This window comes from Mastacembelus armatus, chromosome 13 (genome assembly GCF_900324485.2).
Source record: "Mastacembelus armatus chromosome 13, fMasArm1.2, whole genome shotgun sequence".
Lineage (NCBI taxonomy): Eukaryota > Metazoa > Chordata > Actinopteri > Synbranchiformes > Mastacembelidae > Mastacembelus > Mastacembelus armatus.
In genome coordinates this window covers 6,016,401-6,034,807 of record NC_046645.1, presented here as the reverse complement: position 1 = coordinate 6,034,807, position 18,407 = coordinate 6,016,401, and the positions used below count along the sequence as shown (strand labels likewise).

At 40.1% G+C, this 18,407-nt stretch overlaps 1 protein-coding gene across 3 annotated transcripts in view; it reads right to left on the bottom strand.

The window, feature by feature from the left end:
- Positions 1-3,429: 3,429 nt before the first annotated feature.
- The window catches only part of hip1 (huntingtin interacting protein 1), a 40,955-nt gene continuing 25,977 nt past the window's right edge, over positions 3,430-18,407 (bottom strand). For 2 of the 3 annotated variants that reach the window (XM_026319840.1, XM_026319859.1), the window contains 21 exons: positions 18,093-18,236; positions 17,451-17,548; positions 16,729-16,801; positions 16,455-16,638; positions 16,038-16,147; positions 15,744-15,860; positions 15,271-15,372; positions 13,280-13,474; positions 12,956-13,103; positions 12,571-12,657; positions 11,963-12,070; positions 10,844-10,980; positions 10,511-10,621; positions 10,297-10,355; positions 8,747-8,840; positions 7,971-8,071; positions 7,617-7,722; positions 7,266-7,389; positions 7,057-7,118; positions 6,261-6,378; positions 3,430-6,159 (listed from right to left, as the gene is read on the bottom strand). In XM_026319840.1, coding sequence (XP_026175625.1) covers positions 6,149-6,159; positions 6,261-6,378; positions 7,057-7,118; positions 7,266-7,389; positions 7,617-7,722; positions 7,971-8,071; positions 8,747-8,840; positions 10,297-10,355; positions 10,511-10,621; positions 10,844-10,980; positions 11,963-12,070; positions 12,571-12,657; positions 12,956-13,103; positions 13,280-13,474; positions 15,271-15,372; positions 15,744-15,860; positions 16,038-16,147; positions 16,455-16,638; positions 16,729-16,801; positions 17,451-17,548; positions 18,093-18,236 — 2,289 coding nt within the window. In that variant the 3' untranslated portion in view covers positions 3,430-6,148. The remainder of the gene's footprint in view (positions 6,160-6,260; positions 6,379-7,056; positions 7,119-7,265; positions 7,390-7,616; positions 7,723-7,970; positions 8,072-8,746; positions 8,841-10,296; positions 10,356-10,510; positions 10,622-10,843; positions 10,981-11,962; positions 12,071-12,570; positions 12,658-12,955; positions 13,104-13,279; positions 13,475-15,270; positions 15,373-15,743; positions 15,861-16,037; positions 16,148-16,454; positions 16,639-16,728; positions 16,802-17,450; positions 17,549-18,092; positions 18,237-18,407) is intronic. The other variant, XM_026319849.1, reaches the window with a different exon arrangement.

Sequence of the window (18,407 nt, the reverse complement as noted above, 5' to 3'; positions counted from 1 at the left end):
CTAGAAGCAAATTTTATTAGGATAGAAAGATACGATCAGCGAATGTTTTAATGTCTGTTCTTTCACAGATTCTGGGAGCGAATGAGGCTCATCATTGTGCATGTTCAAAGTGTTTACAGAGAACTAAGGATGAAAAGTTAGAAGAAAAATGACGTTAGATTATGAGTTAATCATAGATTTCGTGAACCCAGGCCTACTCAGATGTTATATGATCACTTTGCTGTTATGTTGTTGTGACAGTGACTGAGGAGTCAGGAGGATTTCTAAGAAAAGCTGGGCCTGCTGACAAATGCAACATTGGTTCTGTGAAACACAGCAATAAATCATGGTATAAATATTTTGAAAAATTAATGTACTAAGCATCAAAGTATTTTGTGCTTCGGTGTTACATATTTTAAATAGTGTATGGTTCTATTTTAACAAACATTTACAAGTTTAGTTGTTTCTAGTCTTTGCAGAACTTAACTGCACTGGTGATGTTTTCACATCATGTACTTGAAATACTTGATAAGAATATTTGCAGTGAAATATTTTAGAAAAAAAAAATGTAAAAAAACATGAAGAAACACAAATTTAAAAATGACTGATAAATAAGAAGCTTCTGTTCCTGACAACATCTACAATTTGTTCTGGTCTTTAAAAGAAAAACTGAGAAAATATGTTAATGACATGTGCTTTTATCGTTGAGGCTATCCTAAATAACAAAAACATGTGTCTGTATAATGCAGCCCATCTCAACAGCAACACAATCTACATGCACTACAGTTGAATCAGCAAGTCTCTGAAACACTTTGAACAAAAATAAAACATCACCTTCATGAACTGATGTTTTATTGCAGAGTTGTCGTATTAGACTTCACTAGTTTTGCCTTGGTGTAGCTAATAAACTGCCAACTATGTGTATGTGAGGCTGTTTGGTCCCTTTTGCATCCTGCTTGTTTTGGAGAGCAGACGGGACACAGACAGAGATACTGCTTTACATGAGACCTGCTGTAAGATGGCCCAGCTCAGGACTGCAGAGACTATAAATAGCACAGCCTGTCTTTCTCACAGGCACCACCCACCGCATTACCCATATGAGAGAACAGCAGCAGGGAGCAAAACAACTCAGCACCACTGCATAGTGGGCCAAATTTAAATCAGACCAGAGGTAAACGCTTCACTGCTCAACAAAGAGATACCAAGAAACTGACAAAAATGCAGGGGACAAGAAATAACTTTGGAGGGTTCTGCCTGTGAAAGTCACAGAAATCTGTTGGTCAGTTTTAGGGTAAATATGAGTTAGACAATAACAATAGGTCCAATAAACTATAGACACTATTTTTAAATGTAACATGCTCTCAATCAAACAAGCAAAACTTTTTTTTTTGATAACCAATTAATAATTTGTCATAATTTAAGCAAAAAGTAGTCAAAAGTTTGATGATTACTAGGAAGAGTTTTTCAGTTTTTAGTCTTGTTTTAAACTATTTTTAGTCTGGACTACTGATCAAATACAAAACAAGTGAAAGACATCTGAAGACAGGGCCTGCATATACATGGCACACCCACATGGGTCCTTTCACTTAACTTGCCTGATTACATCTCTTGTGTGGGTGTAGAGACGGACTTCTCCCTCATGCTTTGTTGCACCTGTTATTATTCTTATTGGTTCAATGAAATTCAGCTCAGCTCTGTCCACCTTCAGCTGCAGCAGCCAACGTAGCTGAAAACCAATGATTTATATCAGGGGCCGTTTTTAGCAACTGAGAAGTCAAAAGACCATTAAAATATCTGGCACAGTCAAAATTCAGTTGTGGGTATCTTAAAGGAGTTTCCCCTTTCAAGTCAATGAACAATTCCTACTAGTCAAAATGTCACTGCAGAAATAATTGTCTGTCCATCCTTCATAGCCACACAATAATTTACAAATAGTTTCACTGTTAACCATCCTGTTGTCATCAGGTCAATTTAACCCATTTTCAGAAGTTAGTATGTGATAACTTTGGTTTTCTTCCATATAATGAACTAAAGATGACATGCATGGTTCCCTACTATAAGTGTAAAATATATGTTAATATGTTGGAAACAAGTTTCACTGAAAAGGTGAAACTAAAAAATTGGAAGAAAACCAAAATTATCACATATTAACTTTTGAAAAAGGGTCAAATTGACCCGAAGAAAACAGGAGGGTTAAGACTTTCAGCAGCGTGTGAACTTTTTAAAATTGTTTTTACCAAACAATTTAAGCCCCACAGTCAATTTGCATTTGGCAGAAAATCTTCTAACGAGTTTGAAACCAGACGTTGTGTCTGTAATATTTTCACCTTTTGGCTATAAACTTCTTGTCCTACACAGTTTAATATGCTACCTTTCTCATTTACCTTCATTTCTATCTTAGACTGGATGTTCCACCGCAGCGTTTCATGCTTCTTTGGCCGTAATGTGTGCACCTTCCTCCCGCTCCGTCCTTCATGTGCGTCGCTACATTACTGCTCCTCTCTCCGACGCTGTGATTAGTTCCGCTCTGCTCCAAGACCAGTCCATGACCTTAGAGTTGGAACTTAGTGTGAACCTTTGAATATCTGGCGCAGGCCTCAAAATATTTTGGGCCGAAGCTCTGAATGATTATGTCTAACCACTGGTTTATGTCAGTGACACCTGATTGTGGTTTCTGAGCCTGCTGTTGTTATTCAAAGCACTACTGCTCTTTTGGTCCAGAGTCCTGCAGATTTATGATTGTTGCTGACAGTTAACCAAATGACAGCCAGATGTGGATGTCAGGGGTAAACACCTGTCCAGTTTGAAATAAGATACATGACTTCATTCAGCAAAGGCCCCTTATGTGTATGTGTGTGTGTGTGTGTGTGTGTGTGTGTGTGTGTGTGTGTGTGTGATTTCATTTCTTTCCAGTGCAGGAGAAGCATTAGCAGTTAGCAGACTTTGTGAAAAGTTCATTTGCTTGTCTCTAATTTGAGTGTGATGCCAACAAAGCACTTTAAACTGCATGAGTCAGGGCTCTTACTGGAAAAGAATATACCTCCCAAAAATCAATTAGGTGCATTAGGATTTTAGCTGCGCTCCAATGAAGATGTGAGGTTATTGCTCTTGTAAAAGCTAACACACAGCCCACTTTTCTTCCACTCTCTCTCTCACACACAAGTATCCTATTGTTTGCACTGGAAACATTGATACAAATCTACATTATTATCTTCACCCAAAAAGGATGAAATTCAATTATTTAATGAATTTCCTCAAGTTTTTTTCCACGAATGTTGCATGAGCAGACAACTGGTTAACAAAATGGATGTCAGAGATCGTTGTTCTATATCCAATTTATCTAAGAGCAACGCTGGCTTATATAAAAAGTCAATGTGAAGTGTTTCATCGTCTACCACTTCATAATCACAACTGCTTCATGGAAGAAAAAAAAAAACAGTCAAGCTTTGGTCTGTATTAACGAGTTGAAATATTTATTTTAAAACTTGAAAAAATAAAAACAACCCACCAACATAGTTTTAGTATATCATACAAAGACATATTTCAATGTTGCTATGTGAGTATTCGTTTCTCTTTGACTACAGTGTGAGGCAGTTTGAAAGGCTGGCTGAGCTGGTAAGACAACAGACTCCAGAAAGGAGACAGACAGAGATAGAGAGGTTAATAAAACAATATTTGGGCAAAAACACAACCAAATATCACTCAAGGTGCATTCAACTTTCAAGACACTTGAAATACCATAAAGAGAGGCTTATCCAATCTTTCATGGCAGTATTTTTTATTTCATATTTATTATTCTAATGAGATCAGCTAATGTTTTGCCCAGGTTTTGAAGAAGTGACAGAATACAGCCAAAATCGGTATTACACAAAGACCCTATACAGCATACAGTACTGCAAATAATCCTTGTAGTTGTTTTCCACCTAGTTGGGACAGCAGAAGGGTTTTGTTATTTCCTCATCTGCTGCTCTAAGTTGTTCAAACACATTTTCTTTTTCTTTATTAAAGATTATTGGCAAATACTCTGACCAGCGTCTTCCCCAATGTCACAAGACTTTTGAGATACACAGCTGTAGCGGAGTGTCAAAACTGAGTATGTTAGGACACAAAGAAAAACAAACTCCAAGAGAAACATCCTCACCATCATCAAACATGAAGAAAAATAAGTTGTTGGGTTCAAAACAGATGCCTGTTTATCTCATAGGTAACACCAAGGCATGGTCAGTCTTCTCAGAGTCCACTGGCAACACGGTGAAAGTCAGTTCATCAATCTCAGTAATATGTTGTTAAATAACAACCTCTTACAGGAGGAAATGATTTATTATTAGTGATGTGTGGTTTCAATTCAATTAAAATGAATCTGTGCTTGGAAAGATGCAAAACCCAGCGCCACTAAATGCTTTTAGGTTGAAAGAGAGCAAAAGATTATTTCCAACAACAGAAGGCCTGTAGTTTATATACACAGCTACTTGGTCTTGAGGAAGCTTTTGAAAATACTGCAGTCTGTGTACTGCATACTTCAGAGTCTACTGTGGTCCTGGCAATACAAATCATTTGTGAAGGATTTATAAAACTGCACAAACATCAACTCTGCAGGGTATCTGAAGAGGCAGGATCATGTAATAAACAAGGGGAATCTAAAATATCATACTGACAAAAGGTTTGTGCAGTGGGTCGGCTGTGAAAATCTAACATCTAAGTTTGATTTGAAAATAGTAAATTCTGAAGAGTTTACATTTGCTTCTTCTGCAGATTTATCTGTTTAAGCAGCACCCTAAAAGGATTATCATCTTCACCAGGAGCCCGGCCGGTTTGCTGGCTGGGTCATTAAACTTCCAGGAGAAACAGATACACGGTGCGTGTCAGAAGACAACACCATCAAGGCGGTTTATTATGTGTCTGGATCCCAGCTCCACCTCAAAAGCTGCTGCTGCTTCTGTGACAGGTTTGTTTGTGGTGCTGCTGTACCACTGACAGACATTGCTAGACATGCTCACCAAAAATATGCACCAATGTAGGGTCTTCACCTTTATTAAACAACTTTGTATTTGTTGTCAGATTTAAACTGTTGTTGCAAATGAAAAAAAAAACGTATTACAGAAAAGACAATGTAGACAAACCCCAAAGATTTGTGCATTTGTCTACAGTAGAAACAGAGGGTAACCTCTCGCTATCCCCCTTTTCTAGTTTACCCATTAAAAAGGGGCTATCACAAAATATAAACCTCATGTTGTTAGTGTTTGGGCAACACTTCTCTACTCATCAGACCACCCCATGATGCACTGCTGCCTCTGACCTCTGACGATGTAGCGCGAGGTAGTCAGCAGTCTCAAAGCTCACGGGGAGAAGACTGTTTAGAGAAGAAAAACTGTGCTATTTTCACCTTGTGAAACTACCCTCCAACTGGAGCAGTTTTAAGTGTTTCCATTCAAGCGCCTGTTAAAATAAAAACTAAAATAAAAAAAGGGGGACTCGGCTCAAGTTAACAGTCACAGTCGTTACAATAGTGAGGAGGTGAAAGGCAGAAAGTCCAGTGAACCAGCTGGTGAAGCGGTACGGACTTAATAAGGTGAGAACTCACAGTGAGAAAAGAATAGGAAGAAACTAAGATGAAAGGGTGTCAAGCTGCACCGACACAGAGCCGCTTAAGCTCCCACAGCTCATAATGCAGAACAAAAACACTCAGTTTAGCAGGAGAACATGCATGCCATCTATGTTACACAGAAAGAGATGATTTTGGAGCTGGGATATTATTTCTGCTGAGAGTTTGACCCTTGTGCAGTGCATCCGTGGATGTCTTGAGTAGAACTTGTGCTCATAGTGTCCGTGCTGTGACTCCTCAACAGAGCACCGTTATTAAAAGCCAGGGAAGAGGAAGAAGAAGAAAACAATAAATACACTGCAAATCAAGAACTTCATTGCTGCTTTTCACCAACATAGTCCTGGGGAAGCAATTGGTCCAGTTCTTCTTTCCTCAGATGGCTCCCCCATCGTTGAGCCCTTGGTGCTTGGAGCTTCGGACACGAGTGGAGAAGCAGGTTTAGAAAAGAAGCACCTTTTCATTTGGCTTAGATAACAAACAAAGAAGAGAAGAGAAAAAGAGACTGAAAAGTGAGTGTATAAATAGAAAGCGGCAGACAGAAGACAGTCTTCTGGTGGGGGATGGGTCTCAACCTGTGCCTGTGGTGCAGGAGGAGAAGACAACTTTTAGTCATTGTTTACATTGTCTTTCCAATTCTTTTGGGTACATTCAATGTACAGTGACTGTCTTTAGTCCTCACCCTCCTCTTCCTCGCCCCAGCCTTCTGCTACACCAGCCAGCTCGTAATGCTTCTTCCTCAGCTCACCAAGCCGCTCTCGCTCCTTCTGAAGACGAGTCTCCAGCTCCAGAACCAGGACCTTAAAGAACACAGACATCAGGAGAGGAAAAACATACACTTGTTAATGATGGAAGTCAAACTAATTGGATTCAAACATGAGCTATTGATCACTTTGAGAAATAACTCTCATTAATTCCTTCTTGATCATATTCCGCATCAAGTTTGTGATTTCCCTGTGATTTATATCCGAAATGTAGTCCAGACTAGATCAAGTTAAATTACATTAGATGGACCAGCGGTAAATAACATTTTTGCCTGTTTTTTATTTCCTTGTATTTCCTTTCTATGTAAAACCAACTCAACAGTGGCTACTTACACAAATTTCAGTCAAACTCCTAAAAATACACTGAATCATATTCAAAGAGGAGCCCTCTCTTCATTTACAACAAAGGGCTGAGTGTATGAGCAAGTCCAGACCTTTCTGTGTTTTTCTTTGAGTGAGGAGGAAACAGACACAGAACACATTTCAAATGAGTTTCCTATAATTCAGTTTCTCAGTGGATGAAAAACAATGCACCTTCAGAGTCCATGGGCCAATGGAAAGTGAGTTCTTTCCCCTAATGAAAGCCACCTTGTCAGAAAACGTTTTGTGAATAAAGAATTTTGCTTAATTTGAAACATGATTTAAACTCACGACTCAGCTATGGGGCTTGTTGAGAATGAATGTTTTGTTTCTGTTCCGTATCGGGCTGCTTACCTGTGCATCCATTTCTTGTCGTTTGATCTGTGTGAGAGTCATGCTGGAGAAATCCATTGTATCTGTGCACAAACAACAATTCATGTTCAAACATACTGAGTTTTAATTAGAACTTTCAGCCCCCTCAAGACCTCTCTTACAGTCAGTGTCAGAAAAGATAACAACTGGATATTCTATATTATGATCACTCTAACTTTCCAGTCTCCCACCTTTCTCTTCAATCTGGGATTTCCCAGACTTGGTGGAGGCCACGACCGCTGCAGTCGCCTGGGTGACGCCCCGGGATGCCTGCTGGAGACGGTGCAGATTGGTGCTGTCTTTGTCTGCCTTTACCTGAACAAAAAAAAAAGAGATTACCTTTGACACTAGACCCCGAGTGTATTATCTCAGCAAATACCAAACAATCTGTGCAGTCATTGTTTTGCCATTTCGTTTATGAAAAACATGTGTACACATAAGATGTAATCACAAAAATCACAAAAGTCCCACTTTTTTGTGTGTGTGTGTGTGTGTGTGTGTGTTTGGGGGGGGGGGGGGGGGGCTGTATATTCGTTTCTCACCTTGGAAGCAGCCACTAGCTGTGCTGTACTGGCAGCTATTTCACGTGAACACACCATCAACTCCTCAAACTTCCCTTTACCCTGCACCACCAGATCAGCTGCATCTCTGGAACGAAACATGCAAAATAAACTCAGGAGATCACTAAGTTGTTGGCTGAAGACTTTGTGGTCTATGAACGACTTTCTATGCTTAAAAACTGATTTACTGTTTTCTTTGTTCTTTATGTATCTCTTTGAAAAGATTCAGTAACGCCAGCTGATTGCACTACACTCATCTTTAGCTACATCTATGAACAGAAGCACTTTCACGCTGTGTGGTGAGTAGGAAACACTCGCGGCAGGACTGGTACTTACACCATGACAGTGGCGCCCCAGCCCACTGCTTTGGAGGCAGAGATCAGTCCCTCGGTCCAGCGGGAGTTCTTGGCATAAAATTCCTTCATGGATGCTGCCCCCTGGTGGCAGAAAAGAGGAAATATATATAAAATTTGAAATACAGGTAAAACAAAGTCACAGGCATGCAACAAATTAATAATTATAAATGATACATTGATTAAATCGATTATTATTTTTATATATCACATTTGTATATATTACAATTATTATGCAAATTATTTTTTTCATTCAACAAACCAAGACCTTAAGCTGTCAGAAACAATGAAAAACGCTCATTACAGAGTCAAAGGAGACACATTCAGATGTCTTGTTTTGTCTACCTGCCAGTTTAAAACCAAAAGAGATGCAGTTTAATTTAAATGGAAAAGAACAAAATTCTCACAGCAGAGCAGCTGGACTAACCACTACCAACTACTCTATTGCACTGGGTTATTATACTGCAAGGAGCACCTAATAATAGATATCAAGGTATTTTTTCATAGCTGCAAATTCCGTATAGCTGCATATTCAGCATTTTAATTTGAAAAATAAAAAAATCAGTACAGATCTCCTGTGAAACATTACTGAATATGAAACTTAGCCATTATGATTCACCATAAAGTTGTAGATTTTAATCATTTTGCAGACGTTTGATGTTATAATTAAAGAAATGGTGCAAATTAGCCATAATCTAATGAGAAGTGTTTTGTCTCTGTTTGGACAGAAAGAAAAACGAAAACTGCAGTATATCTTACTCTGCCACTCTCCACAATGTCCCTTTGCAGATCTTTAGATGACAGAACGAGCTCCTTGATCGCCTGCATCAGCTCCGTGCAGGAGGCCAAGATCCTGCAGGGGGCAACAGAGCAGAGGACACGTACACTGACATACTGTACTTACGCACTGATCCCTCTATTATGTCGACAACATTATGAAGTCTGTTCAGTGATGAGCCTGCAAACCTAGTCTGCTCAGGTCATGAGATGTTCATTTAAAAAAAAAAAAAAAAAAAGTTCCCATAGCTGCTTTATTTTGAAAGCTGGAGCTCAAAAAAAAAAATCGGCCTACACAGTCTTAGGAAACAATTTTGCTGGGTTATTGCATGGCGGATGCACCACTGACCTAAATTCTAATACCGCATTTGCAGCTACAATATTTGTTTCTTTTCATAGTAATCTTGCACAACAGTGGTACGGCAGTTGGTGAGAAAACAACTCTTTCGACATTTACAATGAAGTGAGTAGGAGAAATGAGAGAACTAGCACTTTAACTGGCTTAATTTCTACACAAAGAGAATCTTTACAAACACTACAACATATCTCTTCACATTTCAAAATTAAAGTATACAAACCTAATTACTAGATGATATACACAGTCATATATATGAGGTGAAAGTAGCAGCACTGAATGAACATCTAAACCCTAAAGAGCTGGAGCAGTGTAGTGCAGTGAGTGTAGTGCAGATTTATGTGCATACAACAAATCACTGTGATGGTAACGTTTGGAGCAGAGATCCAAGCTTCTGTCCTGTAATGTAATACAGAGATTTTGGAACTTCCTGGAGCTGTTACAAGCTCAATGTAAATAAACCCTTTTAGTGTCAGAAGTCTAGAGTATGATATTTGATTGTGCTGCTGAGTGCAAAGGAATGACATTAACAATATTAAACCTAAAGATTCTATGGTGGAGAGACTCAGCAAAAAAAAAAAAAAAAAAGCCAAGCCAAACCAGATTCAAAGGTCAGTGTTTGTGCAGGCTTTGTGGCTGAACTGATCATTTGCACATCAGCCCTCAGTGTCTGACTGTACTGAAACACTGTGTGACTGTTGAAAAGCATCTGTTTCCTTCTCCACTGCACTGCCTTTTTTACATCAATTACATGTTGTGGTTATCTTATCCACAAACAAATAACTGGAAGCTTGGCTTACTGGTTTTTAAAATAACATCAGCTCCTCAATCAGCCACTTTCACAAATGGATGGTGCTGTTTTAACTGTAGCCACTGACAATTTTCCTTAAGTTACATTTTTTCCTTAATGCTAATACAATTTACTGCTATGAAGGTAGAGGAAAGACATAGACAAAGAAAGTTGAAATATTTGTTGGTCAACTCTATTTTGATTTCAGGAAAATGTAATATTCTTGTAAGAGTAATGTGGGAGATTTCTGCACTTCCCTTAATCATTTAGAGGTAAGAGGAGACCCATTCAAACCCATGACTAACTGTAAGTGACGCTACAGTAACAAAAAATGATTGTAATCTGTTTTTCTGCAACTCTTAAACCCAACATTAACCTGAGTTTTACCTCTCATTGACCTCCATCTTGATTCCTGTGTCAACTGCTCGGGACTTGTTGAGCATTTCCTGTTGGGATCCACAGAGACAGAATCACTTTGAAGTAAATACTGCTGAAAAGTGAAGCGGGGCAGTGTTTTCATGCAGCATGCCAAGAACTGCACACTAACACACATCTGCCGAGAGATGACCACTGCTAAACACACACACACACAGTTACGCACCTCTATCCTGGCAGCTGCTGACTCCACAGCAGCGGAAGTGGCAGCCATTTCCTGCTCCACAAGATCTCCCAGCTCTCCCTGCTGTAGCTCCAAACCCCGAGGACGCAGTTTCTGAAAAACAAAAAAAAAAGTGACTAAAGTCAGTAAAGATTTTTGTTTTTTACACACACAATAAGAAACTATTTTAACCTTTTACTAGAGTCTAGATCCTGTAAAAACATCATCACGTGGCAACTGTAGGGGCAGTGCGACTCGTTTTGTCTCTCAGTACCATAGTTCACAGCATCAGATTATAATGATATAATATAATAATATCAAGTATGAAGTGTGGACCTCTGCAGTGGCCAGGATGGCTTCCAGGGCTGCCTTCAGCTTGCTGTTGTCTGTTGCAGCCAAATTGTCCTGCTGCTTCATCTGCCCCAGCAGAGCCAGAGCTTCAGCCCCACACACCTTCACACACTCTGACAGGGCTGTTAGAGACAAAGACAAAGACAGGGAGGAAGCATCTGTTATCGCCCAAATAACAGTTTTGAAATTCTACAAACACATGCTGAAAACATCAAGTCACAAAACACAAAAATAACACATTTTTAAAGCTCTTATAATAACACAATCAATGATATTATGCACAGTCCATTTTCAAAATAAATCCCATATTTGCCTTCTGATCACTGATGTGTAACAGTGTCACTAGTGGCTGCAGCTGCACTGTTAATGAAATGCTCCCTCCAAGCAGAGTGCCAACTAAGAGCTGAAACAGGCACTCCAGTGCTCTCCATTGATTACAGCTACAGATGCAGCTGAAGTTGGACCCAGTTTCAAGTCTACATCTGTGTTTTTTGGGGGTTTTTTAGTTGCTGTAATAAGAACTCTGACCAGAGCTCCAGTCTATTTTGGCATGTTTAGACTTGCCCAGGCTGCTAACATCTCCCCAGAGAACAAATTCTTCAACCATTACTTATGTTTGAAGTCAGTAATTTTGTCCTATCTGCTACATATTTGGCTAAAATTCTGCACTGAAAACATGAGCTATTTCTTATCTCAATGCAAATACTGCAGCAGGACATTTCTGATACACAGACTGATACAAGATGTCAAGACAAACTCATGAGGACATTATTTTTAATGCTGCAATAAACATATATTGCACTTAAATATATAGACGTGAGATTTAAATTCTCATTGGGAACTATTACTGTTCACATGCAACACACTGGGTGACATGAGCTACTCACAGACATGTCAGAACATTTTCATGCCCAGGCTGACTGACTCACCCATAGAATAATAGCAAGAGAGAACTGGAGCATACAACCTATTCTGTTCTCTCGCTCTCTCTAACACACACACACACACACACACACACACACACACACACACACACACACACACACACACACACACACACACACACACACACACACACACACACACACACACACACAAACCTACCATCAGCTTGTTCCACAGGCACCATGTGGGAGGTAGCACTGCCCTGAACGATGGTGTCGGCCACCAGGTGGCCACACTGGGTCACTGCTCGTACCAGCTCAGACACACCTAGACACAGAGATTGTTACAAACAATTGCAAATCTATAGAAATGCACAGCCAACAGACACCTGCACACACAGCAGAAACACATACGCATATACAACTTTGGTCACCTTATTTCTATTGCTGTTTTGGAAAGTTGACATTTTACCTTACAACAACTGTTTTAGCATTTAAGACAGTTTGCTGAGAACAGTAGCTATGTTTTTACTAAAAAATGCAGAACTACAAGAACCCAAACTTGTTTTTCAGTTGAGAATTGCATTAAAATATTTAATTCATCACAGCCTGGTTCCTCATATCAGCCTTTACCCGCCACGTTTTCATGATTCATATTTATCATTAATATAGTTAAATTGAGTCCAGTAACAAGCCATCGTCAACTTGAGCAGTGACCCAATAAGACAAAATTGGCTGCAAATGCTCTTTAAAAATTTCAAAGTCTTTGGTTGTTAAGCAAAACCACATATAATGCATTGGTTACAAAGGTAGAATGAGTCATTTCACCTGTGCTGTCTGCTATGAAGGCCTCTCTGGCAGAATGGAGCCGGTCCAGACAGTCTAAAGAGGCCTGGCATCTGGATGCTAAGTAGTCTGTATAGATTTATTTAAACACACACACACACACACACACACACACACACACACCCACACCCACACCCACACCCACACCCACACCCACACCCACACCCACACACACACCACACACACACACACACACACACACACACACACACACACACACACACACAAAGACAAGGCAATGAGATGAGAGGTAAGGCATGCAAGCACACACAGTAGACTTACCAATACATGTTCCTTCACTGAATAACAGCAGCATAATCCTGTTTTATTACAGAGTTGTTATAGAATTAAAACATTAGCTCCTGACCTGCAGAGCTGGTGCAGCTGATGTGTGCCGGGTCGTCTATCTGAGACAGTGAGTCCTGGATGATTTTCTCTGCCTCTTCCACAGCTCCCTGCAGACTGGACCAGCGAGCTGCAACCAGCTGGCTCTCCAAAGCCTGCTCCCTGCTCTCCTGTGGACACAATTACACACGGACATGGTTGAGCTAAAAGGAAGAATTAAGATATTCATTGGACACACCAGGTTTCATTGGTTTTATCACTTGGTACTGAAAAGTCTGCTTGATGTATTACAGCTAATTAAAGGTGCTCATTAAGAAATCTAATTAAAGAAGTTACAGCCCTTCACCTTCTCATTAAGCTGATTCTGTAGGGCTTCTGCAGTCTTCACCCCGCTTTCTCTCTCTGTCGCCAGTGAGCTTTGGACTCTCTCTAACTCGTTCCCACGGGCCACCAGCTCTGCCTCCACCTTCGTCAAGGACTGCACCAGGTCGGCTTTCTCAGACGCCAGGGTGGCCAGCTGAGTGCTCAGCGCTGCACTCGACTGCATGGAGGAAAAAACAATTTGTAGCAATAAACAAACAAACAAAAAAGACAAAACAAAAGATGATGATTTCAAAGCACAATTAACAGGGCTGGATAATTTGAGGGTTTCAGGACATGTGAGGATGTGGAATGGAAAACACTATCTTCAAACATTATGGAGAGGCAGATGGCCTCCAGAGAGGTTTGGGTTGAGGTCAAGCTTATAATCAAAGTCATACTAAGAAGTTGTGGTCATGCAACTTGGCTGCAATGCAACAGTCATGAATTATGGTGAAACAGTGAAGTTACATCAGATCTTGCATACTGGATTATTGACTGTCCTCACTTTGTAAGCATGACTCAAACAATGAGGTGTGTGCACAAAAACATTTTGAAACTGCATGACAGGAGCTAGTGAGGGCTGGACACTGGAAGTATGTGACAAGTGCGATAAAATGTGAGCTGCTGTGTAAAATGGATGAAGGAGATTAGAGAGACGGAGGAGGACAGAAAGACTGACAGAGTTGATAAGTAGGAGCAACAAAAATATGACAACGGGAGTGGGAGGCTGAGTAACAGATGAGATGCTCAGGGAATGGTGAATGTATAGAGAAACATCTGAGATCAGGACCCTGGGGAGAGACAATCAGTCACTGGGGTTGGCAGGGTTAATAGCTACTGTCAGAAACACATTTTACCACAAAAAATAAATGAATAAACCTTATACTTAGGATGAGATGATCTACTAATGTACATTAACATCAGCGTTTATTCAAGCAGTTGTTTCAATGGGATTTTACTGCTTCCGTTTTCATTCTGGACTTTTTTTTTTAAAATAAATGGCTTCAGTCGACTATTATAAACATCAGCTTGGAACCTGTAAGCTCCAATTGGCTCAGTCGTGAAGAGATGACAAACACAGGAAGGAGACTGGATTAGGAAAAAAGTAGAGGAGGAACAGTTTTGCTTCTATTTTAACAATGTTCCCAACTATGAAAGCCAATTCATTCAATCACTGATGTCAAAGAAGTGTATTAGCATATCAATCCTGCCAGAAACTGGATGAGATAATGGTTTCTGTAGAAGAACAGTTGGTGACTAAGAGGGACGATAAATGGGGGGAGTGACTGTGTGAATGACAGACAGGGATTTTGAAGTGAAAAGAAGCACAGAAACAGTTTTCTAAGTGTTTTAAGGAGTGTGAGTGTGACAGAGAATGGAAAATGTTGTTCGATGATGATGTTTCACTGCAGAGACTCATTGATAGAAGCTCAGCTGCCAACATCATAGTCAGGATCCAGGATCTAGTGCTACCACTTAAAATCAGAATTTACAACAGTGTAAAAAAAATTGTCCTCGACATGTCTGATCCAGGATTCAGAATGATATTATCTGTGTCTTTTGTTCTGGGATTATTAATACGTTAAAAAAGCCACTTCTCAAAATTAAATGTGTTTCTGAGAACAAGTCTAAGGAAGAGTCAGTTAATGTGATCAACCTTTGAGAGTTGCTGGAGGCGTGCACCAAAGATGTAACTACCACTGTAAAAGTGGAGTGCAAGTGAAATAATCAAATAATTGATAACTAGAGTGAGCCTGATGTCAGCAGCCCATTAATAGATTTTATCTAGACTGTGCCCCTTTAGGATTGACCACATCTGTATGTTTCATGTCCTCCATGAAACTTTGGACCTATATATTTTTAAAGGCACACAATTTGGGTTTTGTGTTATCGATTGGTTCAGTAAATGTTCACAGTGATTCTGGGCTCTTTCGATCCTGCTGTGTAAGGAATAACATTTGAGAGGTGTGTGACCTGTTGTGATGAGGCCATGGTGGTCTTCAGGGAGTCCAGTTCCACCTGGCTGGACACCAGCTGCTTCTGGAGCTCCTGAAGCTCCTCCAGTTGTCCCCGCTCCTGAAGAACAAAAGTCAAAATCTCAGCTCACACCAGCTTCATCTCTCAACATTTCTCAGCTCTGACACACGACTGAAGTTTACAGCTTTGGACAGTTTTAAAATACATAACCAAATGAATCAATTTCTCTAAGCAAGTTGGTGTGTGAGTTATTCTGTAACCAGATGACGCCACTGGGCGGCTGCAAAAATCAAATTTTAAGTTAATTATTTTCCTCACTGTCAAAGCTCTGCATACATCCTACTGTAATATAGTTTGAATCTTCTGCCACATCACTGTTGGATGCCCAGTAAATTATTTGGCTTCCAAACACTGAGTTGAATGCATGTGGCTACATCACTGCAGAGTAATCAAGACATTTATTTCCTCACCTGTCTGTCTGCAGCTTCCTGGGCAGCCTTCACCTTCTCTTGCATCTCTCTCCTCACTGCTTCCACTTCATCCTGAGCCGCCCGAGCTACTGTCATCTGCCGGGTCACCTCTGCATTCTGCACACACAGAGACGCAGACACACAGAGAAACAGACCAAAATAATTAGAACAGAGGCTGGATCCTCAGATTGGGGGAAACAGAAGAGACAGTAAGAGCTAGCACTTCATTTAAATTTTATTGTTGGGTACAAGGGTGCAGAGAAGGATTTAAAAAACACTTTGTGTCTTGCTCACCTTCCGTAACAGGTCCGCATGACCTTGGACCAGCTCTGTGTACTTCTCCTTCAGTTTGGTGTACCGCTGCTCATTGGCCTGTGCTTTTCCTAGTGTCAAACACATAAAGCCAGAAACCAACAAAAACACTTCAGCAGATGAGGCAATACCATGAGGGGTACATGGATGTGCATGTAACAAATTTTATTTTTCAGTTTACTTGAGCTTTGACTCACTCTAAACAAATTTTGCAGGTTTTCTCTTGTGTTATTTTCATCATCCATTAGTTTTGGTAACTTAAGTAATTTGAATTTCCAGAGGAGATAACCTCTCCTTTAAAGCATCTTTAAATACAACTTATCATTTATTGTTTCACCTAAAAAACGTTTTCCAGTCTATATTTCTTAGTAAAGTCTTTATTGTGCATTATCGCATTACTTTCTATCTCTGTCAGACTCCGCTGCTCCTTTTCCGTGTCCTCCCTGGCCCTCCGCAGGTCGTCCAGCTCAGCCTTCAGGAACTCGCTCTCTCCCACCGCCTGCAGCCTCAGGTGGCTCTGCTCGGCGAGCTCTGCCTCCAGCTCGCTGACACGCCCCCTCAGCGCCTGACACAACCGACTGCTCTGGTGGTACATGGAGACAGCAAGGGAATGAAGCAAGGAAAAAAGTAGTAACGATGGAAAAAGATGAATATGGCCCCACCCTGCTGTTACCTCTAGTCTGAAAGACTCCAGCTCTTCTTTCAGGGCCTGGATCTCCCTTGTCAGCTGGTCAATCAGACGGTCTCTGGAGGAAATGAACAAAATATCCCTCATTAAACAAATAAAAAAATAAACAGTATTGTCACTCATGACTGTCATCACTGAGCTTCTGTTTGATGCACTCTTCAATATATACAACACAACTGTAATTAAAGCAAATAATCACATTTGTGCTGTGAATTTTAACTTGGAGCAGATTCAAGATTTAGCCATGTTTTGTAAATAAATAGTTCTCAGGCAAAAAACAGTCTTTTAATAAATTCATTCTTAAATGGCATCTGAAGGAGATTTAAGAAAATATGTGGCGTTCACCATTTCCTCTAACTTGGAATTATCTTTTAGGTACAAAGAAAATTCAAAAATTGAGTCACATATTAGTCACAGACCTCTTCACTTTAGAAACTTATCTTTTTTTAGCATCTAACTTTTTGTAGCCTGGACCTCTTACTCTCTGTCAGAGCACTATGCTGCTCACTGACTGATATATTAGCATTTTCTTATTATCCTGGCTTTTGGCTATAACTACTGACTGAGATCTATAACAAGTTTGTGCAGTTAAGAGAGTTTGTGAGTACGTGATGGTGTAATTGGATAAACAGTCAAGTGTATGGAGACTAATAATAGAATAACTTGGTGAATTTTAGATTATGACAGCTATAATCATACAGCCTTACTTGTCGTCCTTGCGCATGCCGTTCTGGCTGTTGAAGTTGAAGGGATCTACAGCAGCAGAGGTGCCAAACAAATCGTCAAACTTGGTCTCCACAGCGGCCTGTGTGTTTGAAACAAGAGCATTTACAAAAAATAAGAAAAAGAAGTATCATGGGAATTTTGAAGTTGGCAGCATCGTGATCTTATGAAACAGTCATAACTGTTTCAAATCTACTGTCTGGGATTTACAGCTAAAAAAAAAAAAACAAAAAAACTTTCCAATGCAGAATTTGTGATCCAGGTGTTTTGCAGCTGGACTGTTGGTCCATGATGCCATTCATTAGTCCATTATCTTGTGTTCACAAGTCATTGTTATTTTTTCCTCTTCCTTCAACAACCAGCTTTGTGAACGTTAATATCATTAACACCATGGCATGCCAGTACTAATATAAACCAGATGCTTGGAGTAATTTCCCCAAGAATGAGAAAAATATGTGGTTGTCATAGAAGAGTCTTCCAGTGAACCAGGCTATTTCCAGTTTCATCTCCTCTGGTTTTCCTTCTCCCACAAACACAACATCCTTAAAATTCTGATTGCCTATTACAGCAGCACACAGATGGATCACATTTAAGAAGATACCAGTCAGGGCTACTTGTTTATGTACCGGCAGCACAGGGATGTCTGTGTCCACCAGGTCGTCTGTCTCCACCACGTGCTCTGACTCCGGGGACGACGACTCTGCGGGGATCACGACTACAGGGCTGATGTGCTCTGACAGAGCTGATGCACGCAGGAAGTTCGGAGGGTTCTGAAAATTCAGAAAACACAAATTGAATCACATTATTTTAAAATAGTTTTTGTTTTGGGTTTTCACAGAATTAGGAGAAGGATGTGATCAAAGCAGCTAGAAATGTCCCAAAATGTCTTCACCCTTTGAAAATCACATTCTTTAGGTTTAAGCAACAAAAAGTACATAGAT